A 12,541-nucleotide genomic window follows, 5' to 3' on the forward strand; every position below is an offset into this window, starting at 1 on the left:
TTAAAGACATTAGTCAATGAGCGCCTAACTATTAAACTAAACTATTAGTTTCTAGTGAGGGATATCCTTGGTTAGTGCAACTCTTGCATCATTGGGAGAAGAGCACAACTCTTCCTTCCACGCTGTCCTTGGGGAAAGATTGTTGTAGTTTTTAAATGTTATTACATTTTAGTTATGGCATTAAAAATAAGGGGAGGGAAAAAACGACCCAGAAGTCCTAAAGTACTCCAGATTTTTGTCATTGGCCATTTTAGTCTCAGTTTGACTTACTAGGTACTCCTTATAGAAACAAAAAATATTTAGTTGGGCTTTGGTGCTGCTCTAAGTATTTATACTTTATGTGGTGTTATTTAATGATGCAGAAGTGGTTTTACTACACAAAGTACAAACTATGGGTGTTATTGTATCTTTAGTTTCCAGAGGGAGGACAACCCTTGCTATTGGGTTATAGGCAGCAGCTAATTTAGATTGCAACTCTAGAGCACCCCTCTCTTTTTCTAAACTAATCCTTACTCCTTACAGAAAGCAACTAAAAGGTGACCTTCAGTGGCTTTTTAAGACGGCACTCATCCACACATTCACAACCTCAGACACCTGCCTTGTTCTGTAGCACAGATGAAAGCTGCTGTTGAGGGGAAGCCACACCAGATCCACATATACTCTGTAGAAGGGAGGTGATGGCTGCAGCAGATAACTGGTTAATCATATGGGCACAGGGAGTAGCCAGGCATGGTAAAATCTAAGAAATAGATATTGGTTATAATGTACCATGTTTGGGTGGGGTAGCTGCAGAGTTGAGTAAACATGTAGTAACCATCATATACCTGATCTTGTAAATCCTTCTTGATGAGGAAAGGCAAGCTGTGGGCTGCAGTGGAGAGCAAAGATGTGCATTGCTGCAGAGGCAGCAGAGGGAGGATACGGGCCACAAGCCGCTTCCCCTTTCTGATGCACATGATCTGCACAAACTGCTCCTCGGCTGCTCTGTGGGTAAAGCGAAAAGAAGGCAGAAGAGTTAGGTGGAGGTCTAGTATGCTTGAATGAAAAGATACGTTTTTAGGGCACGTTTGAAACCACGAAGAGTGGAGGATGGTCTAATTGGGAGTAGGTTTTAGTTGCTTTCTGGAGATTATACGAAGGTAAAAGCGACAGAATTGGGAGACTGACTAAATATGGGGAGTGAAGAAGAGAGAGGAATCAAGGATAACACCCAGGCAGCAGATTTGAGGGACGGAGGAGAGAGCTATTGTCAACAGATAGGGAGAGGAGAGGAGGTGAGGTGATGGACTTGTTAACTTCCCCATTGTAAAGAGCTGCGGAATTTGCTGGCACTATATAAATTAATGATGAAGAAAATGCTGGGACATGAAGATAGACAACTGAATATGCGAGAGTGGGGGAGGTAAAATTTGGGCATTGCCAGCGATGAGGTGGTATTAAAGGCCATGGCCTCGTCTGAGCAATCCCGAGAGATAAAAAAGGCACAGACATCCACATGCATTATGAACTCCCTCACTTTATTTTGCTAAAGACATGATGTATTTAGGCCGATGGGGCAAACATATGCTTTACCGTATAGAAATCAGATAGCTTTCAATATAAAAATATGCACTAAACTGATAAAGTTTAACATAACTGGTTGCAATGGTTTACAGCACACTATTGCTATATTTACTTCTAATTTAATACGTATACCCAATAATGCTATGCAAAGACTCACCTCTCTCCGCCTTCCTTCCCTCTGAGGATGTCACAAAGTTGCTGCAGTTTCTGCCTGCGTTCTGCAGTCAGTGCTTCCCGTTCCTCATCTTCACAGCACAGGGCAAAACGCCGTTCAAAATCTTCCAATGCCAACACCACGGAGAATGCCTGCATTGAGTCAGAACATACACAGGTCTGTAAAACCATCACTGCTAGAGTATTAAGGCGGACCTAGATGTCATGTTTGTATGTTATCATAGGTTTACAGAGGAGGTATTGACTAAATGAGCATTGCTTTTACTTAACAGGAGACACATATGCATTACTGTACAGGATTTTTAAAGCAGTTTCTCTACCCAACCAAACTGGGAAACAAACGAATGACAACCTTGAACCAAAGTTTCCCAATGTCACTGTTTTAGTCACTCCTACTTCTAGTATGTCTTGTTTTGAGAGCCTCAAATTCAAAACAAAATAATAAAGTAATCAAAATCAAACACACACACTTTATTGCAGGGAATTATGTGAATGATTACAGATTATCCATAAAGCAGGTAAGTAGTTTGCATTTATTTTTTAATGGCAGCAAATAAAAAAATCCAAGAACATTCAAAAAGAAGATTTTTACTCACCATAAAATCGATTTTTCTTACTCCATTGGAGAACATTGAGAGACATTAGGGTATAGTAATGGGTCTAGGAGTTTAGGCACTTCTTTGATCAACTTCTTTGATCTTCACTCTCCTCCCCTACTATGCCCCTCCTCTCCTGTAGATACCTCAGTTTTGACTAACCAAGCAAATGAGGAAGGGCAGCCCAATGGGGCAAAGAATATAAGCATAAACTTCACACAACACACTTAGAGAGCAAGGGAGGGTGCACAGTGTCCCCCAATTGAGTAAGAGAAATTGATTTTACGGTGAGTAAAAATCTTCTTTCCTACCACTGGGGGACACTGCGAGCCATTGGGTACATACCAAGCTGCCTCTAAGGGAGGAAATGCTCTGGAACGGCTGCACGTAATACCTTGCACCCAAAGCTTGCATCATAGGATGCAAAGCCCTGCAACCTGTAGAATTTAGAGAATGTAAGGACAGATGATCATGTAGCTGCTCTGCATAGCTGCTCCGCCGAGGCCCGATGGCATGCCGCCCAAGTAGCGCCAACAGCTCTGGTAGAGTGAGCCTTCAACAATACCAGGACAGGCAGAGATGCTCGAGTATAAGCCAGTCTAAGAGTGGAAGTGATCCAGCGGGCAACGGACTGCTTGGAAGCCGGCCAACCCTGCTTTTGCGCATCGTAAAGAATAAAAAGATCCTTGGTCTTACGGACAGAGGTTGTGCGGTCAACATAACACCGAACAGCATGAACCACATCCAGCAACAGTAAGTCGTCATTTGAAGAGGAGGGCGAAGAGGAGGGCGAAGAAGAACAAGAAGACGGAGGACGGAAAGCTGGGACCACAATCTCTTGATTTAAGTGGAACCTACACACGACCTTCGGAACAAAGGAGGGTTTGGTGCGAAGAACCGCTCTATCTTCGTGGAAAATTGGCAAAGTAGAATTGCAGCAGAGCGCTGCTAATTCCCACTCTACGAGCTGACGAGATAGCTAAGAGGAATATCGTTTTCCAAGTGAGATGGCGCAAATCCACCAAATCTAGAGGTTCAAATGGCGTATGGATGAGCGTATTGAGCACCAGGTTGAGGTCCAAAGACTCTACTGGGTGACCAAAGGGGGGCTGTACATGAAGGACCCCCTGCAGGAAGGTCTGAACATCCTTGACGGCTGCCAGCCTCCGCTGAAAATAAATGAAGAGCACCGAGACCTGAACCTTAAGGGACCCCAGACGGTGCTCCTTATCTAGGCTGGCCTGCAGGAAGGCTAAACCTGGATGTGTGGAGACCCTGGGCCTCACACCAAAGAATGTAAGTCTTCCAGACTCAATGATATATGGCTGAGGAGGACAATCTCCTGGCCTTGATCAGAGTACCAATAACTTCTTGAGAGAAACCCTTGGCCCTGAGAATTAGGGTCTCAATAGCCACGCCATCAATGTTAGCTGATCTAAATCGTGGCAGAAAAGAGGACCTTGAACGAGAAGATCCGGTCGCATTGGCAGGCGGAAGGGGGGGGGATCCGCTTCCAGTCTCAGAATGTCTGAAAACCATGCCCTGCGTGGCCAATAAAGGCATACCAGAATTGCGGGAACTCGGTCTCTATTTAACTTTTTTAGTACCCGCAAGATCATGGATATCGGAGGAAACAGGTACACTAGCCGGAACTGTCATGGCATCCGTGAAATGTGCCTGAGGGTCTCGAGACTGAGCAGTACAGAGGTACTTGATAGTTAAGCCTGAATGCCATGAGATCAATCTCCAGCATGCCCCAGCGTTCAACTAGGAGGGCAAAGACCCGCTTGTTGAGAGACCATTCGTTGGGATGAACCCTCTGCCTGCTGAGGAAGTCGGCCTCCCAATTTTCCACGCCAGGAATGTAAATAGCCGATATCTGGGGTACGTGGCGCTCCGCCCATACCATGATCTTGGCTGTCTCCCGCATGGCCCCTACACTGCGAGTTCCCCCTTGGTGATTTCGATATGCCACAGACGTGGAATTGTCTGATTGAATCTGAAGAGGCTTCTTTGCCAGAAATCTCTGAACTTTCGTCAAATGTCCTGTACACCGCTCTGAGTTCTAGGATATTGATCTAGAGTGTGGCCTCTTGGGGGGTACCAGAGGCCTTGAAATCTCAGGGACCCCATTACCCCTCCCCAGTCTAGCAGACTTGCATCTGTGGTAACTAAGGTCCATGGGCCAGTCTGAAGGGTCTGACCCTTGTCCAGATTTTGTCTGGATAACCACCACGCCAGGGAAAGAGGAGTGTGTTTCGACAGGCGAATAATCTGCCTGTCTAAATGCTCCCGAGATCCCGACCACTTTCAAAAAATCTCCGGTTGAAAAGGGCGAGAGTGGAATTGTGCAAAGGGCACGGCCTCGAACACTGAAACCATGGTTGCCAGGAGTTTCATGCAGCCGAGGAGAGATACCTCTCTCCGCACAAGTAGGTTCTTGGTCCTGTGCAAGAGGGTGAGGACCTTGTTTTCCGGGAAAATAGACTCTCTGGGTCAGTGTGTCTAACATGAGGCCCAGAAAGCGCATTCGCTGTGCCGGAATGAGAGATGATTTGGGTAAATTCAGAATCCACCCATGAGCTTCCAGAAACTGCATAGTGGTCTGAATGTGGCAAGTTAAGAGTGATGCAGATGGTGCTTTCAGATGGAGATCGTCTAAATAGGGAACTTCTGTCACAGGAGCCCCGCCATGATCTTGGTGAACACTCGGAGAGCGGTAGCTAGGTCGAAAGGTAGGGCCCTGAACTGAAAGTGGGAGTTTCCTACTGCAAAGCGGAGAAGGCAATGGTGCCCCCTCTATGTAGGTAGGCATCCTTGATGTCTATGGAAGCTAGAAACTCTCCCTGCTCCATTCCAGCGATGACAGACCGAAGGGACTCCATTCTGAACTTCTGAGTTATTGCCTGCTTGTTCAGAGACTGCAGATTTAAAATGGGACGTAATGATCCATCCTGTTTTGGCACTAGGAAGAGACTGGAGTAAAACCACTGACCTCTTTCCTGTGTTGGAACAGGAACAATAACACTGGCTGCCAGCAAATTCTGGATTGCTTCCTGAAGTGCCTTGCGCCTGAGGGGACAAAGGGGGGTTTGCTGTAGAGAAGAACCTTGGTGGTGGGAACTGAACTAGATCTATGACACAATTCCTTGTGTCCAAGCGTCCATGGTGGATGCCCGCCACTGGCGCTGGAAATAAAGAAGGCATGCCCCTACCACAGATTACCGTGGGGAAAGAGCTACACGCTGCAGGCTTTTCACCCGGTCTCGATGCTCCACGTCTAACAGTGCCCATACCTCTGCTATACCCTCCCCTGGGGGCAGAGGACTGGCCTCTCGAAGGGGTGCCCGGGCCAAGGAATGAAAACGTCATTGTCATGGTCTACTGGAACCCACGGGAAGAGCATTGCTCTTTCCTCCTGTGGCCACCTGAATGACCTTCTCTAGCTCTGCTCCGAACAGAGTAACCCCATCAAATGGCAAAGCCTCTAGAGCTCGCTTTGAATCAGCATCCGCTATCCAAGAGCGTAACCATAAGGTGCGACGAGCTGCAATAATGAGGGCTGAGAATCTAGAATTGACAGACACGGCATCCATGGCTGCCTGGCCTACACATAATCAGAAGTCTCCTGAAAATGATCGGCCAAGGATAGAAGTTCCGAACGTGGGCTGTTATCCTGAATGCCTCTAACTAACTGCTCAACCCATAGCTGAATAGCCTTGTTGGCCCAGGCCACCGCCATAGTGGGTCTAAACATACTGACTGATGCCATGTAAGCTGAGCGGAGGGCCTGATCGCACTTTTTATCCGTGGGATCCCTCAGTGAAATCCACTCCAGGGTGGGAATCGCTGAGTAGGACAAATGCGCTACAGGGGTGTCATCTCTAGGGGGAGGCCTCCCATTTAATAGCTTCCTCTGCCGGGAGAGGGTAAAGTGACAAATCTACCCGGCATCAGAAACTGCTTATTTGGCCTTAGCCAGGCGTCTGCTACCGTTTCCTTCATCTGAGGAGATGGTGGGAAAGCTGCCACCTGCGCCTTGGTCTTTTTAAACAAGGAGAACCCTGAGGGGGCCGTGGGTTATGGATCTGCAAAACCTAAGGTATGTCCGATACCCAAAATGAAATTATCAACATTATGGGCAGATGCAGAATCTAAAGAAGTGTGTCCCCCAGAACCGCCCCAAAATATGGCCCCCTTAATGAACTGCCGATCAGCACATACCTTAGTATGGCTGTCGGCGTGTACTGCATCCACGCTGTAATTAGTGTCCAGGCAGCGCGTGCAGTTTCTCTTAAGTATCTGATTTGCCTCTTAAGGAGCATGATCGATACCTTGTGTCCCCCCCCCCTACCACGCGCTGCACGTAGTCTGGGGGGGGAGAGAGTTGCCGGCATGTCTGTCAGAGGTGGATCGCTGCAGCTCCACCGCACGACTGAGTTACAGTGGGCTTGAAAACGTAAACCAACCCTTTTCCTATGTGGGACACCTAAAACTCTAACGGCAGACATACAAAATATGGCACTATAAGCTCATTTCTAGGGGTTGACAGACGGCCAAGAGGTGCAAGGTAAGTGAGTTCTGCTGCTGCTTAGCTTTGCAGGGACCCAGAGTGAAGGAAGCCGACAGGCTGTCGTCCCCCCTCTGGGTCTTAGGATCGATCCCCGCGCAGCACCTGAAAGGGAAAATAAAATAAAAACATGTAAAACCTAAAACTAAACTAAGTATAGGCAGGAGCCTATACCAACGTGTCCTATCTCTTAGGCACTTTAAAAAAACTGGGGTATCTTCAGGAGAGGGGGCGCATAGCAGGGGAGTGAAGATCAAAGAAGTTGATAAGTGCCTAAAGTCCTAGACCCACTACTATACCCCAATGTCTCGCAGTGTCCCCAAATGGTAGGAAAGAGAAAGACCATTTTAATTTCAGGATGAGTGATGAGTGCCAAGACTGGTGCAGGATGTTTCATTTAGGGCTGTTTCATTGTGGTTTATGAATTGAAATGATAACACCAAAGTGCCGTTAGCCCAACTCTAAACACTTCCCTACTGCAACTAGACATAAAATGCCAACAATCAATAACGAATTATGCACTCTTTAAGAAAGAAACCTCAGCACTAAATAGAGACAAAGGTAAAGGAAAAAAATAAATGCGACACCATTATTTTCCTGCCACTCTGAGAATGAATGGTTGGAGAACTCTCTTAGAATCAATGCTGAGAAAAGTTGAAATGTAACATTTGTAGAAAGGTAATGTAATAATATACCTTCTCAATGATAACAAGGGTCTGGCGCCTCTTGTCTCGCACTTGCTTTTCCCGAGTTTCCTGTAGCGTGAATAGAAGAGACATTCAAAATAGCACAGATACAAATGACATAGCAATGGACAGGGAGCTGGCCACTTACATCTTCATCAGATCGATGGGTTGCCACAGCATCGATCATCTTTCGGGGGTTGTTCACACTGGAGACAGTTAGCTTCCCGAGAGAGCCTTCAAACTGCACTGTGTGTGAGAAAGCCCACATTATCTCCTTGCATCCCCCCATCCCAAAAGACGCAGAAAATGCTTTCAAAGACAGCCACCTGTAACTGTACAACTATATATAAAGCAATGTATATTTCTCGCAATTTTTTTTATTTAAAACCACTCATGTAACATATATAAATATATCATAACAGTAAGTGGAGATTATTTACACTTACTGTTATGATATATTAATAAAAAGCAAGGAAAAAAATGTGAAGGGTAACTGCAGTGGTGATTTACCAGGCCTAATATGCAGGTTTACAACTCATGACTGATTTCCATAAACATGACTGACCGCTGATTACACACAGCAGTAGGAGAGATCTTGTCTGGTCTTTGAACTCCTCACCTGGTTTGTATGCATGCTCCAATTTGGCTACTTGTGGTGTGATGAGTTTCGTTCGTTCCTTCTTTGGGCCCTCACTTGGCCTGTCTTGGCTAGAAGATAACTTGTCCAGCTTCTCAAAATAATTCTGGAGTTTAGCACAAAATTGACAATTAGGTTAATTTTACCTACTAGAGCTCCAGGTAAATCCAGTCAGTAAATCAGACACGGTTGCTATCCCATTGGAGCTTGCATATTCTCCCTGTGCTCGTTCAGGTTTGATCTGAGCGAGACAGCTACCTTCCATGGTCTAAAGACATACTGGCAAGTTAACTGTCTTCTGACTAAATTGGCCTGCTGTGTGTGTGTGTGTTTGTGGGTCTGTGGTAGAGAAGTTTGATTGCGAGTTCAACTGGACTGATATGCATGAATACAATTCTGAATGTAAGTGCTATGTAATATGTTGGTATGTTACCAATAAAAATGATATCTGTATTGTCTTGCTTTTTTCCAGCACTCTGGAAAAGTGGTTTACTCTTAGTTCAACTGTGGTTACAATAGTATAGAAGACTTTCTTTAGATCTCATACTCATTAGCTGTGAATTTTTCTGTTTAGATCCACTTAAAAAGCATTCAGTTACATTGTCTCCACCCTCCCAGGATAGATTTGGGTCTTAAACCAATTACCTGATAGTAGAAATCATCGTGGTAGGGGTCAGTACTCTGTAGCTGGAGGAGTTGGATACGGCAGACCCATTCTTTTTCTCGTTGTAACATGAGACCCGCGTAGGGATCTCGTCTGTGAAGTTCTGAGTGTGGGGGCCGGGAAGAGTGTTCCCCTCCAGAGCCATTTATACCTCGATGCTGGCTGCAGGCACAGAAAATCAGTTGCTAAAAACAATAGCCAAACAAATGTAAAACATTGTAGGCGCTTATCTGAACTGCAGAGATCTGAGACAGTAGTGGAGGAGGCAGTTTCTCTTTTGTAGACCAGACTTATGGTCTGTCAGCCTATTGGAGGACATATCCCTGGGCTGATAATGATTCAGCCCATACAATGGCTGTAACCAGTATATAGGTACCAGAACAGGGATGGTTTATTCAGTGCTCAAAACCGATGGCTATATTCAACACGTATAGAGACTAAATGTTGTATAATAGAGCTCTTTATAGGATCAAATGGTAACTTGGTGTGATGATGAAACAAAGATAATTGCGAAGACTTTAAAATTGATGAAACACTATATGACAAACTCTGGTGAAAAAACAGATGGTAATAACCTGATAACATAACAGATCCTGAATCAGTGCAAACAATGTTATGGTAGAATTATATAGACAGTCTTGTCCGTATTGGTTTTTGTTCTAGTCTAAAGATAGCAAAAAGTGTTCTTCTGTGTTTCTCCCAGCGTGAGAAAGTTTCAAGTAACGGACAAAATGCTTTGGGAAAAGGAGACATTTTTTTATCCGACTTTTGAATATTTTCTCATAAACCATTGGAAAGGACAAAAGGAAGAGAGAGTCCAACAGCAAACTTCAGCAGGGTGTAATACCAACTCCGCTGCTGACTAAGGAACCGAGATTCTGTAATTTATTACAAACAAGCTTATAACTCATTGATAAAGATGTAAATGTAACCTTAATATCTGAAATAAATCCATTTATGCAGGACTTGCTATGCTCTCCATGCTTCTCTTTATCTTCCAGCATGGTTGCCCTGAAAAATTTTATAACTTATTTTTCCACTAGAGTTTGTCACACACCAAGAGAGAGCCAATCAGCAGCTGGTTAGCCGACAATGAGTCTTGCGGTATTTAATGACGGCTGTGCACAAAGCGCTCAGTAGTTACTGGTACTGTAAGTGGGTTATGCCATTCATTCAACCGAATAGAACAGACTTAACTCCCGAAAAACACAAACATGCGCATGAAATTTTGATGCATTTTTCAAATGCATAGATGTGAACGCTGCCCAAAATAATGTACAAGCAATTATGTAAATTTTTCAAACATCTCCATATCAGTCTTTATATTGTCAAATAAATATAGAAAAAGTGGCTTTTCATACAAATAATAAAGCCAGAACATGACTATATAGCTGTGGGGTCTAGGTTCATATGAAAATGATGGAAAAGTTATCCTATTATTTAGGGCCCTTAAGCTATAAGCATAAACTAAGCTAATCAGACATAAGTTTTAAGGTATTAACAAATATAATGCTATGTATGCTCTTAACATATCCAATGTTTTTCTGTCAGATCAATTTAAGATGGTTTATTTCTTTAAGTCAAATGCAGATATTTTGTGTTAATTTCCTGTCTGGATAAAAGGGACAACCACAAGACATTTTGTCAGCGAAAATTTGCAAAAATGAAGAAGTCCTTTGGCCTAAAAAAATTCCAGATTAAAGAAATAATAAAGAATCGGGGGATATTGAGAAATATCAGAAATCACCATGCTGACGGCAACAGTATTATATGCTTATTTTTTCAAGTTCTATAGAAGCTTGCAACATATTAAATAATATTATACACTGATGTAATTAATTAATTATTTTCCACTGACATGATTATGATGTAATTTTGTTATAAATGTGAGCTATTTTGAATGAGTAAACCAGATCAACTTGGACACCAGACAATCTTGTGTGGTCTCTTATTTCTGAGCTCTGATCGATCATATACATCACTGCTGATACAGCAATATATATATATTAACTTTGGCTTGTCAATTGCAGGTAAATATACCTCTGTATAGTGATACAGGAGGCAGCCTTAACATAGCTTATACACACACTTTATGTTGCTATGAAAAAGGAGGGGACAGCAAATAAGAATGATGGTCCCTGCAACTGAAGCTTTGTATTATTTTTTTCCCCCTTTCTTTTTAGTTTTTTTAATGTATTATGAGATTTTGAAGATGTTCTTTTGTTTTTAAGAGAAGATGACATGGTCACCGTCATTTTTAGTTCAGAACTCACTTCCGGTTCTGCTGGCGCTGGTGAAGCAAGCGTCTGTGCTGAGGGTGCAGGTGAGTGGTATCTGGGCGGAACTGCAGTTGCTGAGACCTGAGCCAGAAAGACAAGTCATATGGTCATATAAGGAATCTTTGTACAGCCATCCCTAATTGCACCCATCACCATTATATTACCTTAGATTCTTCAGATGAGCTCCTGGGGCAGCTGCAGAGGGAACACCAAAAAAGGGTCTAATTCCTCCACCTCCCGGGGTGACCATCTGCCCTACATGCCCTTGTAGAAGATTGGGACTGACGCCAGCCATAGCTGGACCATGGAGGCCAACAGGACGAGCAAACTGGCTGGGAGACATCCGACCAGCAGCTGTCTGAAAAGTGGAAATAGAAAAGAAACCATAAAAGGGAAAAAAAAAAAAACAGTAAACATTAAATAAAAAAACAAAAAAAATAAAATAAAAAATGTATAAATTTTATTGAAGACACAATATAACATGCCAATTAAACATAATATGTAAATGTAGTGCAAAACGAATATTAGACCTGTATAGACGTTTCCCAAATTAAGGCAATTTAAGACTGATTCATGGAGGGAGAATTATTCTATGCACACCAAAAACCTTTTGCTTGCAAATGAATAAAACCCCAGCAAAGTTACTCAGAGCCAAAAACTGATCGTTACAAAGGTTGAAAACAGATAAAAAAATGCCACTTATATTATAAAATTGTAAAAGAAATATGGTGTGGACATATTTTAGAATACGTTTTTTGGTCTTCATTAAAAAGTATTAAGCAAGCAACAGATCCAGCAACATTTGTAAGACATTCAGGATACCCTCTGCATGGGCTCCAGTCAGGACTTTGCAAGTCAGAGGCAACTCGACCTGTCCTGTTGCTCAGAAAGTAAATTTAGGTAATATCCTTTCATAAACTTTCTAAAGACCTCAATGTCCCGACACCAAACTTTCCCATTAGTATAAGCATAATGTAAGAGTTGAGGCATGTGTTTGAATGTATTGACCATTCTAGTCTCAATATATACATACATATTAGCTTAGGTTATAAGGTGTCTCTGGTTAGATTCATTTATTTACATTTGAACAGAAGGAAGACATCAGAACTCTCCACTTTTGGTTAACACGTACAAAAGGCAGAGAAGAGAGATCACGATGAAGGCTTACCTGAGCTCCCCCTAAAAGCTGTGCCCGCTGAAGCGGAGAGAGGGCAGAAGGGAATGGGTGTCTCAAAAGCGATGCCGGGTTACTCTGCAGAGAAAGAAATCCTAAACTAGATTCTCATTTCTAGACATTGGGTAAAATACTGACAAACACTAAACATACATATACCAGGCATGTCAAATTGGTGTTTATATAGTTTTCATTAAT

General features: G+C 43.4%; 1 protein-coding gene across 3 annotated transcripts in view; it reads right to left on the bottom strand.

Annotated features, from left to right (window-relative positions):
• Positions 1–12,541, bottom strand: part of PATL1 (PAT1 homolog 1, processing body mRNA decay factor) — a 38,738-nt gene that overhangs the window by 11,625 nt on the left and 14,572 nt on the right. For all 3 annotated transcript variants that reach the window (XM_075217285.1, XM_075217284.1, XM_075217286.1), the window contains 10 exons: positions 12,338–12,421; positions 11,334–11,527; positions 11,164–11,250; positions 8,872–9,052; positions 8,209–8,332; positions 7,738–7,835; positions 7,599–7,658; positions 1,721–1,869; positions 825–984; positions 599–739 (listed from right to left, as the gene is read on the bottom strand). In XM_075217285.1, coding sequence (XP_075073386.1) covers positions 599–739; positions 825–984; positions 1,721–1,869; positions 7,599–7,658; positions 7,738–7,835; positions 8,209–8,332; positions 8,872–9,052; positions 11,164–11,250; positions 11,334–11,527; positions 12,338–12,421 — 1,278 coding nt within the window. The remainder of the gene's footprint in view (positions 1–598; positions 740–824; positions 985–1,720; positions 1,870–7,598; positions 7,659–7,737; positions 7,836–8,208; positions 8,333–8,871; positions 9,053–11,163; positions 11,251–11,333; positions 11,528–12,337; positions 12,422–12,541) is intronic.

Source organism: Mixophyes fleayi, chromosome 6 (assembly GCF_038048845.1).
Source record: "Mixophyes fleayi isolate aMixFle1 chromosome 6, aMixFle1.hap1, whole genome shotgun sequence".
Taxonomy (NCBI): Eukaryota; Metazoa; Chordata; class Amphibia; order Anura; family Limnodynastidae; genus Mixophyes; species Mixophyes fleayi.